We start from the raw sequence: 16,474 nt of genomic DNA on the forward strand, positions 1-16,474 counted from the left end.
CTTTTCTTTACTAGTAAACACATGCATTCCCAGCCCTGGCCCTGCTGGACAGGGAGGCCTGCATCTGTGCCTGAGGAGGTGCTGTCATGCTGGGGCATGAGAGAAAGGCATGAGGAGCACTTGGTCCATCTCCGGGAACAGCCCAGGGTGTCTGAATCCTGGGCTTCAGGGAGACTTTGGTTTCTACAGCTTCCTTTGGCTTGGGTTGCCTTTAAAGAGCATACCAGGCCATGTGGGCAATGCTTTTTGGCTTGGGTTTTTTTTAAGTGGGAGGAGGAAGTTTGGGGGGTGTTTTTTAGGAAAAAAATCCTGTTCTAGTTCTGATTGCTGAACTTATGAGCACACCTGTTATATTTAGATATAAATGTCCCACCGTTACCCATGTGAACATGGGGCTTAATAAGGAGATGCTATTTTTCACTCAAATCTAACAGAAACAAACCTACTTTATGAGAGATGTATCATTCCCCATCCCTGGCTGGAACTGCTGTCTACCCCAGGAACATTTATATTTTCAGCAGTAATGGGAGCCTGATCTGGAATTCCCATTGTTTATAATGCTGATACATACATCCTCTTTTTCTGTCAAGAAGTTACTGTAAACTTTTTTCTTAATGCAAGAAGGACCGACCCCACACCTCCCTCCAAGTAGAGGAAGATGGATATAGTGTCAGGCTCAGTTAGATCCAATTGTGGTGGCTTTCCCTTAAAGCGAACAATGCGGCTTTTGTGATGGACTCCCAGCAGAAAGCTTGGAAGTCTAGGAAAGGAGGAGGGAAAAAACCACACACCCCAAAATCCAAACCTTGGGATAGTCCAGGTCCTTAGGACGTGGAGGAGGTAGTGTTTCTTTTTAGGAGGGTCCAGAATTGAGCACTATTTTCCCCCTTTGAAATGCAGCACTGACATAAAAGGGGTGAGGTGGTTAGAGCTGGCAACAAAGAGGTATGCCTAGCCCAGCCTCAGCCAAAAATACCTGTGGAGGCAGAGGCTAAGCACCCGGGGCAGGCCGGCTCCGAGGCGGGGGGCATCTCCTGTGGTAGGGCATCGCTCCACCTGGAGCAGCACCCCGGTGCGGGCTGCTGGAGCAGGGCAGCGCGGGGGGAACAAAGTGGCCTGCTCAGCGCTGGAAGTGCTTAAAATGCAAATGTACAGGAACTTCAGACCATCCCCCTCCCTCCTCCTCGGCGCTGAGGAAAGCAGCTTAAATACAGCCAGGCCTGGAGAGGAATGTTAAAAAGAGGGGAAGAATCGCCCTCCTCCTTTCCATAGGGACCCGGGCCCGGCCAGATTGAGTATGCATGACTGAGCAAGCAAGCAAGGACAGCTCCTCTTTTAACTTTCCTGAACAATGGCTCCGGCTTCTTCCACCATTTCACATTCCCCCTCCTTAGAGGCAGGAAGGGGGCAGCGGGGCGAGTGAGCCCCGCCGCCGGGCTGGGGGGAGACAGGCTTTGTCGCTGCCCTATAAACACTGCTTAAGCTCCATCTCCAACAATAAAACACCCACATCGTGGAAGGCTAAAAAAGAACCCCAGCAGGTTAAAAGTCATACGTTGAGGAGAAAGATTATGGTACAGCACAAAGGACACCTCAGACTATTTGAACTTTTTTTTTTTTTTAACACATTCCCACTTTACTTCCTCTTTAATGTTTGCCTGGGCAGTGGAAACCAACCAAGATATTTAGGATTTCCCAGGTCCTGATGTGCTGGCGAGGGCACGGTTTTTGGTGGCTGTCACTGCTGGAAACTGGTTTTAGTTAATGGGTCTTCCACTCAGGGTGGGCCTCAATTTAAATTGAAAAAAAACCTCTGCCATTAAACTCTGGAGTTTTAATAAATTCAGAAACACAGCCTTTCTGTGTCCCCTCCCAGATGTCTTCCTCTACCACAGAGTACTCGATTCACTTGCTAGTGAGCTTCAGCACTTGCGGTTTGTCTAACCTCAAACTGCACCAACACTTACCGATGGGCAGCTGAACTCAGTTTCTCCCCACGGACGCTGTGAGCGCCCTCGCGGACAAGGCTGGTCCTACCAAAGCCCTTCCTTACAAACCCTTCATGATGATGTTACTCAACATCCTGCACAGGAGGCACCAGGCTCTCTTCCTTCCTTCTCCTCCTTCGTCACTCTAGAACAAGAATGAGCAGTCCCAAACACCCGGCATACTTAGCAAACCCAACAGATAGATAGATAGATACATGTCTTTAAAAAGCACAAACAACACAGATACGTCTTTTTTTTTTTTTTCAAAAACATACTTCATATTTCCTCTTTTATTATATAAATATGTTTAACCTTTTACTGTAAGAATATAAAATGTTTTAAGAGGATCTTTGTTATTTTTTTATACAAATTCACAAACAGTACAATTAATCCATAGGGGTCTCTGGGTTTGCGTTAACTCCGTGGTCTGGCCTGTTACTGTGGAGGATTTGAGATTTTGAACAGATGAGCAAAAAAAATACCCAAGATATTTTTCTTTAAAAAAAAACCAACACAAAACAAAACCCAACTTACTCTTCCTCTTTGAAATAATAATTAAAAAAAAAAAAAAAGACCCAGCTCCATTTTATTGACAGAACAGAGATAAGACAGATGAACTTCAGTCTCCTCCCCTTCACATTGCAGCCTTGGGGCCTGCAGGCCAGCTCTGCTCCTCTCCACCTACAAACAGGAAGCCTGGCATAGTGACCTTTTGTAGGTGATTTGGGAGGGGAGGTGAAAGCATTTGCATATATCTATATATATAAATTTTTTTAAAACGAACTTGCATTTTACACATTTCTGTTAACAGTAGCCCAATCCTCAGCATGGATTCTCACATTACATGTTTGTGCTAGAAGAGTAAAAATGCAGAAGCACGGTTTGGGTACCCAGTGAACAGGGAGGGAGAGGCACAACCAGAATGTGAAGGTGAAACACAGCAGGGTAAGCATAAAAACAAAAATAAAAAAAAGGGGGGGTGGGGGCAGGAGCAGGGGAAAAGAAGAAAAAACCCAAGGGGCATTATTCCAGTCTAGGCACAAAAATGTTTCAGTCTCAAAATCTCTTTCCTGTAAGAATTCCAGGGCTTTTGAGGAGGATAAAAAAAAAAAAAAAAAAAAAGTAACAAATTAAAACGAGGTAGCCAGACATCATATATATATATTTATATATATAGAATATATTCAGCAGAAAAAAAAATGTACTTAAAAATCCACAAGAACAGCAACTTCGAATGTCTTTAAAAAATAAAACCATGTGAGAAAACGAATACTGTAAAGAGAATGAGTGAGAAAAACTGGGATCAGTTACAGGACGTAAGCAAGGGGATAGATGGGAGAGTAAGAGGCTGTTTTTGTAGCAGTAATTTTTTTTATGCATTTCAAAATAAAAACAGATCACAGTATCTCAAATGAAGCTGGAGATTCTTCTTCAAGTCCCCTGGGTAGAGGGGAGCTAGCCATCCCTTCTACCTGCTCACCCCTGACCCAAAGAGGAATGGATATGTAGCTGGATATGTCTATCCCTGTTGCCAAGAAGAAGGAGGGGAGAAAAAGAGAGAATGATGAAAGGGAAGACTGAGTCTTGGTAACTCTCAGTGTCCCCCGGTGCACAGGAAGGCTTAAGAGACTGGGGTCCATGTCCAGTCCCCAGAGACAGGAAAAGGCAGAAATAGTATCTTCACCTCCAGCAGAGATGGGGGGAGAGAATGGAGTGCCTAGGCTTTTTCATTAACCGTAGTGCAGGATGACAGGGAAACATACTGACAAAAGGAGAGGCCATAGCTATCCCTAGTCTCAGTGCAGTGGAGAACTGGAATAGTGGGAGGTTATATCCGCCCACAGTAGAGAGTAACACAAAACTGGAGATTGAAAACAGATTAAAAAAAAAAAAAAACACTCATCAATGTACCTAGGGAGCAGTATTTCTGTCACAATTCCCAGTTGACAGGGGAGTGGCAAGCACAGAGGTGGAATGGTTATTCTACCAAAAGCTGCATCTGTGCCTGGCGCAGGATGACTGGGTGGCTGGGTACATAAGTGTAGCTAGGAAGCCTTTTCTGCTGTTGTTATTGTTTGTTCCCATCTCCATTCCCACTCTCCTTTATATAAACCAAAAATAATCTATTCTGAATACATGGCATAACAAGGGTCTGTCTTTATCCATCCTTAGTGCACGAGGGGATGGAATCAGGGAGTGGGGATAAAGAGGGGTGTCTCTAGCCCCAGTGCATAAGTGTGGGCTTCTACTTCTTCCACAGGGAAGGATGCTGTGGGGGAAGGGGGAGCTCTGTCTCCCCAGTGTGGAGCTGGAGGCATGACCTGGAAGAAGGACAGGTGCTTTCTCTCTTTCCTCCTGCCTCCGCTTTCTCCTCCTCCAGAGCAAGGGCAGGTAGGCAAGCACAGAAAGGCCAAGGATATACTCTTTCTCTACATTCCTCCCTCCAGTGCCAGGGTGTGTGTGTAGCATGGCTCTGTGCGTGCCCCTCTCTCTCTCTCTCTCTTTCTCTCCTCCATTGCAGCAGTCAGTCAGTCAGTGAGTCCCTCCAGAGGAGATGGAGGTCTCGGGGCACCCCCCTCCTCTCACCTGACCTTCTCGCTCTCAGTCATTTCCCAAAGTCCCAGGTTGAGCACCTTGAGGCAGGGCAGCTGGGTGATGCGCTCCAAGCCCCGCTTGGTAATGCGGGTGCAGCCGTAGAGATCGATGCCTGTGAGCTGGCTGAGGTGTTCGGCAATGAGCTCCAGGCCCTTGTCGGTGATGCGGACACACTGGCCAATGTTGAGGGTGCGGAGCCCGTGCATCTGTCGCACCATGCGGTTGATGCCCTCGTCGCTAATGTGGCAGGAGCAGAGGGAGAGGGAGCGCAGCCCATCCAGGCCTTGTGCGATATAAGCTAGGCTCTGGTCCCCCACCTTGTCACAGAAGGAGACGTCGAGGCCGGACAGGCGCAGGCTGCCCATGGCCAGATGCATGATGCCCGTGTCGCTGATGTTGTCGCAGGAGCGCAGGTTAAGGCTGCGCAGGCTGCTCATGTGCGACAGGTGCAGCAGCCCTGCGTCCGAGATGCCCCCGCAGAAGCTGAGGTTGAGCTGGCGGAGGCGGCCCAGCCCGCGGGCCAGGTGCTTGAGCGAGAGGTCGCTGAGCTTCTGGCAGTCCTGCAGCGTGAGCTGCTCCAGGCCCAGGCAGCCCTCGGCCGCGCTGCGTGTCATGCCCGCCAGGTGCCCGATGCCCACGTCGGAAAGGTGCCGGCAGGAGCGCAGGTTGAGGCTCTTGAGGCGCTGCAGGCCCCAGGCAATGAGGAGGAGGCCGGTGTTGGTGATGTTGCTGCAGCCCCCGAGCTCCAGCACCTCCAGGCCCTTGAGGTACTGGGCGATGCGGCCCAGGCTGCTGTCCGTGATCTGCTTGCAGAGGCTGAGGTTGAGCGAGCGCAGGGAGCTGATCTCCGCCACGAAGGCGTGGCCCAGCCCGTTGTCGGTGAGGTTGTAGCAGCCGCTGAGGTTGAGGCTCTCGATGTCCGCCATGCCCTGGATCACGTAGCTCAGGCTGCGCCGCAGCGACAGGATCTGCACCCGCCGGATGCCCCGCGCCGCCAGGCTGGGGAAGAGCGAGGGGTTGGCGCGGCGCAGGTGCAGCTTGGCCTCCACGCCCCGCCAGACCGAGCGGTGGTAGGCGGCGTCGCGCCAGGCCGTGCACACCTGCGCCGCCCGGCCCTTGTCCCGCACCTCCAGGTACCCGAAGATCATGGCCAGCAGCTCGGGGAACAGGCACGAGATGTGCGTTTCCATCGCACGCCCGCGCCCGGCCGCCCCCGCCGGCGCCGCGCTCCTCCTCGCCGCCGGGCCCGGCCCGCTTCCGCTCGGGGCCCGCCCGCCTTCCGCTCCGCTCCGCGCCGTGCCGCGCCGCGCTCCGCTCCTCCTCGCCGCCGCCGACCTCACATCGCCGGCCCGGGCGGCGCGGCCCGGCCCGCGGGAGACGCTGCTGCGCGACCGCCGGCCCAGCCCGGCCCTGCGCCCTGCGGCCGCCGCCTCTACCGCCGCGCCGGGCGGGCCGCGCCGCTGCTGCCGCCGCGCTGCTGCGGCCGCGCCGCCCCGTGCCGCATCGTGCCGCCTCCCGGCGGGCCGGCGGGTGCGCCCCGGCGGCGGCGGCGGCCCCCGCGCCCCGTTCCTGGTGCCGGCTCGCCGAGCCCCGCCGCCTCCCTTTGTCTCCGCGCTGCCGCCGCTCACAGACCGCGGCCCCGGGCCGCCCGCATCCCGCGGCGGCGGCGAGAAGGCAGCGAGGGCAGAGGGTCGCGCCGGCCCGGCCCGGCCCGGCCCGCCCCGCCGCCGGTACCGACTCCGCCGCTCCGGGCCCGGCCGCCGCCGGCCGCCTGCTCTGCTCCGCCGCGCGCCGCTCGCTGCTGGGCCCCGGCGCCGCGCTCCGGCCGGGCGGGAGGGGGAGGAGGCGGGGGGGTGGAGGAGGGAGGGAGGAGGCGGCGCTGGGCCGGGCCTGGCGGCGGCGGCGCCGCTCGCGTGTCCGCCCCCCCGCGCCACTTGCGCAATGGTACGATCCGGAACACTCCGAGCCGTCGCCCTGGCAACAGCGCGGCCCATTCGCTGCGCCCCGCCGTTAACCGTTGCTGCGCCGCGCCGGCGCCCCGCCAGCCCCCGACCGCCCCCGCCGCTCCGCCGCCGCGGCCGCCGTGCCCCGCCCGTCGGGGGCGCCCGAGGCCCCCCCCCGAGCGCCGCCGGCGGCCGTCGCCCCCCTTCCCGCCCTGTCAGCGCGGGGAAGCCGTGGCGGGGCGCGGCGCTGTCACCCTCAGGTGACTTGTCGCCTCCTGGGCGGGGGCGGCGGGGCGCTCCCTGAGGGCAGCCCCGCTTCAGCTCGGCCCCGCACCGCCGTCCCGCCAGCCCCCTCACCTCAGGCCTCCCTGCACACCCGCTCCCCGGGAGGGGAGCCCCCGGCCTCTGCCGCCGGGCCGCCTCGGCGTCGGGGCGTGCCGAGGGCCGCCATGGCCCGGCTGGTAAACTGCCCCCTGCGCTCCCCTCGGGGCCGCCCGGCCCGTGAGGAGGGACGGGGGTTCGTGCTGCTGCCCAGGGCGGCGAGGGCACAGCCGGGCCTGCCTCGCCGCTGGCCTTTGGAGAGGGGGCTGCGGCCATCTGCGGTGATCTGCCTTGAGTCGCTCTGATGGCCCTGAGGACCAAAATTTGGGAGCGGCCTGTCTAGGCATCCATGCAGGAGCGATTGGAGTGTGGCTACAAATAGGTCGGAGACTTGGGTAACTGTCAAGGTTGCTTAGACTCCTAGGTGGATTATTTTAGGGCCTCTGTGATGGGAAATGGAAAAACTTCTGAAAATGGCTTTCAGATAATGGTCTCCTTGAACTACCTCTGAAAATAGTTGAAGGGCTCACATAAACTAAGCAATTTCTAATGTCTTCCAGCAATTGCAAGGAAGAATGTTTGAAATCCACGTTTCCTACGTGGCTGTAGCCTCGTGTAATGGTAACTGTGCATGTTTCAACACTGGGCAGTATTGTACCAGTGTTAAAAACGGGTTAAGTTCTACTAGAGATCAGGTAAGGCTTTTAAAAACAGTTTCAAAAGAGCAGCACTGTCCATCTGTGCCAAGGAGCTGTAAAGAAAAATACAAAGTTCACATTTGTTCAACACAACAGGGTGCATTTTTAATACTGTTTGGATTACTAAAATATGACAAAAATCAGCCTAGTTACTGGCGTGTTTGCTGTACTGAGCCTTTCACTAACCTGAAGGAATAGGCGCTATTTTAATCATCATCTAAATTTATCTGCTGCAGAAACGCTTGTGGCTCCATCTTCACATACAGATTCCATATTGGACTCTGTTGACTGCCTAGAGGTTCAATGTCTGTATTTCATTCTGCCTTTTTCTTTAAGTTGGAGGCAAGACAAGTTAAAGGACTTTGAGGCCCTGATCCTGCAATGAGATCCCCATGCGTATAAGCATCACTATCGGCTGTGGTTTGGCAACGCAGAAAAGCCAGCAGTACAAGTCCTATTACTGGCTCAAAACTGGGATGGCTGCATGATGTGAAGTGCTGACCTGGTATTCATTCGCTCTGCCTGCTCAAGTTAATTCAAGAAGTTTTTGACAGGTTAACTTTTTACTAGCGGACTTTATGCTGGATCAGGTATCACTGTACACAGCTCCAGCCGGATCAGGTATCGTCTGCACCCCTGCGGCTGGCATATAGCCAGCATAAAATTGGCATTGGCTCCGTATCGTGTGCTCTGGCTCATTCAGCAGAAGTGTGATCACGTGCCTTGGCCTGATCCCGACCAAATTTGTACTCCTGGGTGATCCAACAATGTGTAGACCTGGTTTTAGTGATTGTGGAGCCACAGCCCCACTCAGACACTGTACCAGGGTGTCACCCAGTTACCCAATGTCACCACTTATCTTTGCAGCATTATTACTTTGTGCTGTCAGGGGGAGGGGTGGTTAACCATTAGGTTAATAGGAAAATTATTAGGGGGATTAGATTTTGCTGAGCAGCTTGCACTGCAGATCTACTGTGCTCAGACCAGTTGTAGAGCATTGCAACCAAAAAGCAGAATTTCCGTGAAGTGAGGAGCAGGTGAAAGGTGTGGTGTCTCGTGGGCCGCGTGGGCCTGCCTCGGCAAGGACTGCTTGGCTGAAGACAGTGGGATCACTTATGAGAAGGCTGAGTCCAGTAGACATCCGGCAACATGAGAAGGAAATGTGGTACAAAGGTGGTGTTGGTGTATCTTAGTGATTGTTGCATTACTCATAACTGGCAAAACTACAAGCAAGTTATACAAGTCATTCTGAAAGAGTGCTAATGAAGTCTTTTACTGTATTATCCCAAATTTGACTGCAGAATCTTACCATGGAAATAATGAGGAATTTCCTCTCTCTAAGCCTTTTACCTTCGAGCCACATTTGAGGGGGAGCGGGAAGAGGTGTGCTCTCCAAGGCATAAAAGCTTACCTGAAATACTTTTTTATTTATGTCTTAGCGTGTTGTGTCTGTAACACCTTTTGTGTGTAACCAGCAAAGGTTAGAAATAGATGATGCATTTTCTGGAGACCCTGAAGTTCCATTTCTCACGTTACATAATTCAAGAGTCTGCGCTTCCTTGTGAACAATTAAGATTAACACGTTAAATGGAACAGCCCTGGAATTTGGACTCATAATCCTAATCTACTGTGGGGTTGGTTGGGGGGAGGGTGGGGCACAGAAAGTATTTTTCCAGTAGTTTATTGCTCACTTTATCTAGGTGACAGATGTTTGGAAATAGAAGTTTAGAAAGACAAAGTAAAAGTGCATGAAAAGGGCCAGTTTATCACATGGTTGTTCAGTTGATTCTGTGTTTCCAGGAGTAAGGAAATATGTGCCATGTTTTTCATGATCTCATATGGTATAAATGGGAGGTGGTAATCAGTGTGCAATAAACTGCATTTTATTAAAAATCCCTGCCTGCCTCATATACACCCTGATGGCTGATCCATCCCCCTGGAACCATCTCCAGCATTCCAGCCCCTTGAGCAGCTCCCAACAGCCACTTTCTCTTTTTGAAGGCACTTGCCAGATAAATGTTTCATTCTTTTTTTTCCCCATTTACACTGGTGTTCAGTGGAGGCTGGACAGCTTTGCTTGGCAGGGGTTCAGGAGGATCCACTTAACTCACTTGTGGCTTCTGCAATTAGAAGTAATTCGTGCTGATAAAGCTGCACCATTGTCTATCCTGGATCTTTTATTCCATGATTGGGCATAACGTCCACCAGGTCTTTCTGCATCTCCCATCTCAGTCTATCCCTACTTATTTCTTTTGCTTCTCAATTTGCAGGGTAACTTTTGGCTCCAATTAATCATTGAAGAGATAACAAATAGGGAGTCCTTCCTTACCCTTCCTTTTCTTCTGCCACGCTGCTCCTGTGCTTTCTGCATTTTTACAGCTTCAGCCATGGAATGGAAAACTTGTGAATTTACTCACAGGAACCTGCTTGGCCTTTGGCTTTTTCTTACTTGTGGGCAGTGGCCCCTGGGACTGCAGGATAGAAATGACATGAAACCTCTTGAACAATAAAGCCTGTGGTCCACTAACCCTTCACTCTCTCTCCTTTGACCCATTTAACCTTAAATTAATTCCTAAAGTAACAGATTTCTCTGCCTTGCCTAGCTAATTGTGCTCCTTTCCCTGAACTGGCTCCTTGAGGAACGGCCTTCTCCCATGCCCTGTGGTCGCTAATCGCTCCCGTTGCCCCACCTGACTGCACTGTCCTACATCTCAGGGCTTGAGGGACGAGAGGCGGCTTCATCCGCGGGAGCAGAGAAAACAGGCAGTTCCGATTCATGTGCTCCTCTCGGTACAGCTACAATGATCAAAGGGCTGTTAGGCAGGTAGGAGCCCAGTGATGTCCTTGTTCATGCAGACAGCACTGGAGAAGTAGGCTTTCATTTTAAATGGTGGTGTTTTACTTCCCACCCTCGGAAAAAACAAGGCATGGATGGCCTCAGCCTGCCTTGTCTGTTGCAGAGGCTGCAGGCTGGTGGTGTTTGGGGTGTAGCCTGATACAGTCTGTTAGCTAATTTCCTGTGACTGGCTAATGTTGGGTTTTCAGTCCTTTTGTCCAGCCCACCACTACATTACTTTTCAGTTTAAAGTGTTTCACCACAGTCTAAGTTACAGTGGGGAAATTTCTCCCCTCCAAAAAATGCAACTGACTAATGCTGGTTTGGGACTGATTCAAATTCTGTCAGTCATGCTCCAGAGGGCTGCAGTTGTCCTTCACAAATTGGCTTCCAGATCTCCTTCATCAGATTTGAAGTGTGTCCACAAAAAGTCAGCTAAGCCTGGTCTTAAACTGGGTTTAAAGTTGGTTTAGTGGGACTTCTTAAAAGCCAGTTTGGGGAATGGTTTTTGTGTATAAATGAGACCAGAACGGTCTTTTTGCTTTGCTGACACTTAAGCCATCATCTTCTGGCATGGCTCAGCAAAATGAGGGTGCCAGCTTGTCATAGAGAGAACTTTGTGCTCATCAGCGTTTCATGCTGAGTGGACTCCTGACGTCTACTGTAGAGCTTTTCTGCTCTTAGCAAGGTGCCAGAGAAGCTGTGCTGAGGTATTTTAAAGGTTCCTTTCCTTTCTTGAACATAAAGCAAAAATGATCCCCTAGAACTCTTCTGTGAATGCAACCAGTATTACATGACAGAGATCTCTATTAAGAGTTAAACACTGATGTGTAGGCAGAATACACATATATAAATCAGGATAGGGCTGTTAAGTGATAGGATTCCCTTTGGGATTCATGCTGGTCATGATCTTTTTTTTTTTTCACCAGAGATTATAAAGAAAATGTAACTAATCAGTGGATTATTTGGGAATTGTAACATTAGGATCCTCCTGCATGCAGAGCTTTGTTGTGAAGCTTTGGTCACTATGGAGCTTTCCTTAAAAACTGGTGGTTTGCCTGTACTTTGCCAGTATCATGTCTCTAATAGGTGCTACATGAGACTGTATTTTAGGATTATTTTTGGTTTCTCCCACACAAAGTAATTCTGATCTGTTGTGTGTTTCCTGGTGTTGAGGGTGGCTTATTCAAAATACAGCATACTGTGAATATACGGTTAGGTGCTGGGTGAAATTCAGAGCTGCTGTCTCAGTGCAGGCTCCAGCTCTAAATCTTTGGGATTTGGGTATTTTCTTCAGGTTTTTATTTTACTTGTCAGTCAATAGCTGACAAGAACATAACTACGTTGATAAGAGGAGGAATGATCAGAGGATGTGAAGCATGGGACGTCTGGATTATATTCCCAGTTTTGCCATTAAATTGGCCAGCAACTGTTGCTGCTGTAGCAGATTGAACCAAGCACAAATTAAAGGATCGCTTATATTATGGTCCAGGCAACTGCACTTGATGCTGTGTACATATTATGTATGTCTCGTCCGCTCTTGTGGGACAAGACTGTCTGGTGGTTAGAGCCAGGGACCTTGGCCTCTGGCCGCAGGCGATTCTCTGGCTCCGCCATGCATGTGACACCCTTTGTGGCTTATATGAAGCTCAGTACTCAATGGTTAAAATCACCAAAGGGAGAGTGTACTGGGAGGGCAGGATGTAAAATCTCAAACCTCAGCGCTTGCAGTTCATTGCATTAGGTGCTATTTTAAGTGTCGGGGTTTGTCATTTATTTATTAGCAGTACCAAAGAAGATCAAGATGGCAGAAAATGTCTGATGTAAACATTATTATTAAAAGCAGTGGCACAAAAACAAAGAGACCTTTCAGGTAGTAATTGCTTTCATAAGCCATTCCTGGGGATTGAACTCTGAGACTTCTACAGCTCGATCTAAAAGGGGCAGTCCCTGCAGTCACAGCAGTAACATGTGTGTCCAACATGCTGTGTGGTACCTGTTACAGCAGCAGGTTTGTGAAATCTTCCTCTGTTTAGTTGTTTAGCTGTTTAGTCCAAAACTCAGTAGAGAGATCAGTACACTTTTGTGTATGTAGCTCCGCTGACAGCCAGCATATTCAGCCTGGGACGGAGGAGATGTTCTTCGCCTTTGGCTGAGGTTGGAGAAGAGCAGGTGCAGCCTCCCCTCTACTGAAGGTTTCCACGCAGTCGGGGCAGATGTAGCAATACTGGCCCGCTTGCAAGTAAGGGTTATTTGGCTATCAGGGAAGCTTCTTGCTGTCCTCTATGTCAGAAGCTCCAAGGAAGAAGAGGCAACAGTACCTGCACTTGTCCTTCAGCTGAACCTTGCCAGGAGCCCCAGGAGTGAGCTCTGGGGACAGGTAATTGATATATTCTTGCTATAGCAAGAGTTAGGGTAACCTCACAAGAAGGTAAGCTTAGCCCAGGGAATGTACAGATGTAGCTGTGTGGTTTTTAAAACACAGGATTTTTGTACCCATGGATTACTGCAGTGTTACTTTATTAAATCCTCCCTCTCTGGACTGTGGCCACCAGCACATTTTCAGGTAGTAAATAGCATTCTAAAATTGGCAGTTCACTAGAATTGAGTAAAGTTATGTCACCTGCCCTACGAGCTTCGGCTCCGAAGTAAGTTCTTGGAGGATAACTGAAAAATAGGGTGGTACTGTTTTGAAAACATGCTGTGAAAATCAGTCACAGTTAGGGCCCAGCACAAGCTGCAGGTGAGAGTTACAAAGTATAGTTTTACATAGAAGGCAGGATAAAGATACAAATTACAATTTTATATTTAATGGAGGATTTGCGTTGGTTCTGGCCAAAGGAGGGTTACTTTAACATCTTGTTCCTAAAAGTAACCTCAAAAACTGTTGGTGCTAAATACCCAGATTTTCTGAACATTATCTGCTGCAACTCCAATGGATGCAAAGAGAAGTGGAGGCAAAAGGAGGTACCTTTCAGAAACTGCTTTTGTTCTTGTTTCTGTTCTTGGGCACATGTGGACACTCTAAAACCTCATTCAGACTGCTAAACTCACCAACACTTGTTATCTACCTGTGCTTGGCAAAAATCTTGAAAATCCTCTCTGAAAATGTGGGGGTAAAATTAAGGGCAGACGCAAACAGGGTGAGAAGACAGTACAGAGTTCATCATGTGGAGGTGGAAGTATAAATGGGTAAAACAAGATCTGTGTTTTACACTAGTTCTGCCAACTTGTTTCTGCACTATTCAGAAAAAAAAAAATAAAAATACAGTAATCCTTTGCCTACAGTATAATGTACATCAGTATTCTATGTGACCAGACCCTGTCATGTACAATGAGAACACAAATTTATTTAATCCAGATGGTTCCAAATTTTTTTTTAAATGTATGTGCATAAGAAAACGTAAGATAGAAATACTGCTTTTACTCCTTTTTTCCCCCCAGCATACATGCTGACTAAACTATGTGGAAAAGCCTCTTTCTTTCCACTATTTCACCTCTGAGATCGAGTATTTTCCTAGTCTTGTCGGTGTTGTTGTTCCACACTTTTTGCCAGCAATCCCGATCTGTATTCTTTATGTTCCTTTTGGAACAGTGAATCCATTGGTAAGAAGACTATTCTTTAATGCCCTGAAGCAGCAAACACAATGTATTGAAATGTATCAGAGGTATCAAAACCTGTGAAAATATTTATAGAATGGCAATGGCTGCCAGGACATGGGAAACAACAGGCAACTAAATAATACTCCTTTGCATATCCATAGCACCTCTCATTTGGCAAAATGAGAGGTCTATGTAATCATGTAATACCTGCAGCTTTCTAGCATTTCAGGTTGCTTCGCAGGGTTTTAGCCCTGTTGCCTCTGTGATGAAACTGAGCTCCAAAATGTATCTTCTTCACAGATGGGAAGTTAGTACCTGCTGCTTAACTTGTTTGAAATCCTGGATGTTTGGGCACACGCTGTCTCTCACTAGCTGCCCAGAAGTATAGGCATGAAATCAGTTTTTGGAAACTTAGGGCTGAATGACTTTCCAGCGTCACATGCTGGGTTTGTTGCAGGGCCAGGAATACAGCCCAGATCTCCTGGCTCCCTACCCGCTGCCTGAACAGCAAGGCCAGTCCTCAGCTCCATTTCAAGGGATCCTAGAGAGCACTGGCATTTTAGCAAGTCAGCTGGCAACTTCACTGTGTTTTGTTTAGAATGGTTCACATTCTTCCATCTAATTCCCACACTGAAAATTTCCAGCTTCCTATTTTCCCTGAGCTGTCCCAGCAAGACATATTGAATATGCAGATGTGATGGCACACACTCACACACGTGCTTTTCCTGAAGCAACCCCTCAAAGTTTGTGCTGGATGTTTGTTTTACTCCAGTTCCTCTAATCCCCAAAGTGACATTAAACAGATTTTTTTGTTTAACCTTTGTATGAAACACCCTCTCTCCCTTTATTTGTAAGGATATGTGGGTTTAGTTACATTTTGTTATATTCCCTTGTGTGTGGAGGAAATACTGTGTAAATGAAAACATATTAGAATTATTACATATCGTGCACAAATGTCTTCTCAGACATCTCCCATGCATGCCTTCTCTAGAACATATTTTTGAATGTGCATGTCACTATATTTTTAAACCCATTCATGTAATAAGTAACTGCTTTCACACTATGAGTGTTCAGCAATATGAGGACTGTTCATGCAAAGTCTTGGAAATACATCTCAGAGGCAACTGAAATTGTGACCGAGAGCAGGAATAGAAGCTAGGAGGCTTCACAGCCTGTTTCCTAGTGATGAATTTCTCAGTACAAAACCGGCACTGGGCTTGACCAAAGAACTGCATGCTGTCAGCATGAGTGAAGTAAAGACAATGAAAAAACTGGCTTCTGCTTCAAGTAAGTCATTTTGCTGGAACAGCATAAATCCTTAATAGGTTTTCTTGCTTTCCCTGCAATATAGAGGCTCAGGCAGTTTCTCCTCTCCTCCTACACCTTGCTCTCTGCAGGGATGGTTGCATATATCCTCATGCACCAGCTTTCTGTGGTTCGTACCTTCAAGCAAGTGGGGAAGACACCACACATGTAACCCCTCCATGCAACGCAGCATGCTTCCCTCAACTCCAAGATGAGCAATCCTTACCTTCTCTACAAATACACTGATTTTTGCAGGACAAACACTTCAAACACTTTTTTTTTTTTTTTCTGCAAGAACTTTGTCCAAAAAAGCCAAGATTGCATTCCATATGTACAGCTGTTCCCCCTCCAGAAATTCCCCAGTACTGTCTTGTCAACATGTTCAGTAACATACTGCCAGAGAGAATAAATGTGTTCAAGATAATGGGGAAGAAATCTCCGGTAGTGTAAATGCCCTTTTGGATGGTAGTACAAAATAGATCATTTTAATTTTCTCTGTGTGAGTGCCAGTTGGAAGAACTTAACCCACTGGGTACATGTTTTCCCTTTAGCTTCAAGGGAAGAATGAACAAATTTCTTTTTTTGAAAAAAAGACGTCTCTTATAGACTGTTCTTTTGTGTTTGATAAGTTCTGCCTGAGGTATTACTGTAAACATGGACTTAGTAACAACTGTATTTACATGTTTTCACTGAAGGATCTTTAAATGCATAAGAGCCTGTAACATATCACAGCATCCATAGGCAAGAGCACGATACAGGTCCTAAAATAAATTTACCTCCCCCTGGCAGATGAAAAAAATGAATTTTAGAGTCTCAGTTAGTTATAACCAAAACAAGATGGATAAGCAAATCAGCAGCAGTGCTGGGAAGACAAGGTCCTGACCTGAGCCCTTGCTGTAGTCACCAGACACAGGGTCACATCCCCACCTTGCCTAGATCAGCAGAGCTCCAGACCACCGTGGCGACGACTGTTCATGCCAAATCGTCGGCTCTGTACGTGCTCCCTGCTGGAAATGTCAGTGCAGTGCAATTAAGTGCCACGCATTATATGGCCAGAGAGTACCATTAGCATAAAGGTTTGATGCAACCTCAGTGTGACTGGGAAAGTGGAGGCAGGCTGTCCTTGCAGGGGATCTGACCTGATGTCCACTTTGTGCTCAGAGTAAAGTTTATCCACAGGAGAGG

General features: G+C 48.9%; 2 protein-coding genes across 2 annotated transcripts in view; one reads left to right on the top strand and one right to left on the bottom strand.

Annotated features, from left to right (window-relative positions):
- WNT5B (Wnt family member 5B) overlaps window positions 1-16,474 on the top strand; it is a 74,363-nt gene that overhangs the window by 30,920 nt on the left and 26,969 nt on the right. The gene's annotated exons all lie outside the window — the stretch shown is intronic.
- Window positions 2,275-5,957, bottom strand: FBXL14 (F-box and leucine rich repeat protein 14). Its single transcript, XM_074902139.1, has one exon. It carries the CDS (start codon window positions 5,771-5,773, stop codon window positions 4,571-4,573), a length of 1,203 nt encoding a protein of 400 aa, XP_074758240.1. The 5' UTR covers window positions 5,774-5,957; the 3' UTR covers window positions 2,275-4,570.

Source organism: Athene noctua, chromosome 3 (assembly GCF_965140245.1).
Source record: "Athene noctua chromosome 3, bAthNoc1.hap1.1, whole genome shotgun sequence".
Lineage (NCBI taxonomy): Eukaryota > Metazoa > Chordata > Aves > Strigiformes > Strigidae > Athene > Athene noctua.

Coding starts and splice junctions, on each gene's coding strand:
- FBXL14 (XM_074902139.1), bottom strand. CDS start 5,773: ATGGAAACGCACATCTCGTGCCTGTTCCCCGAGCTGCTGGCCATGATC.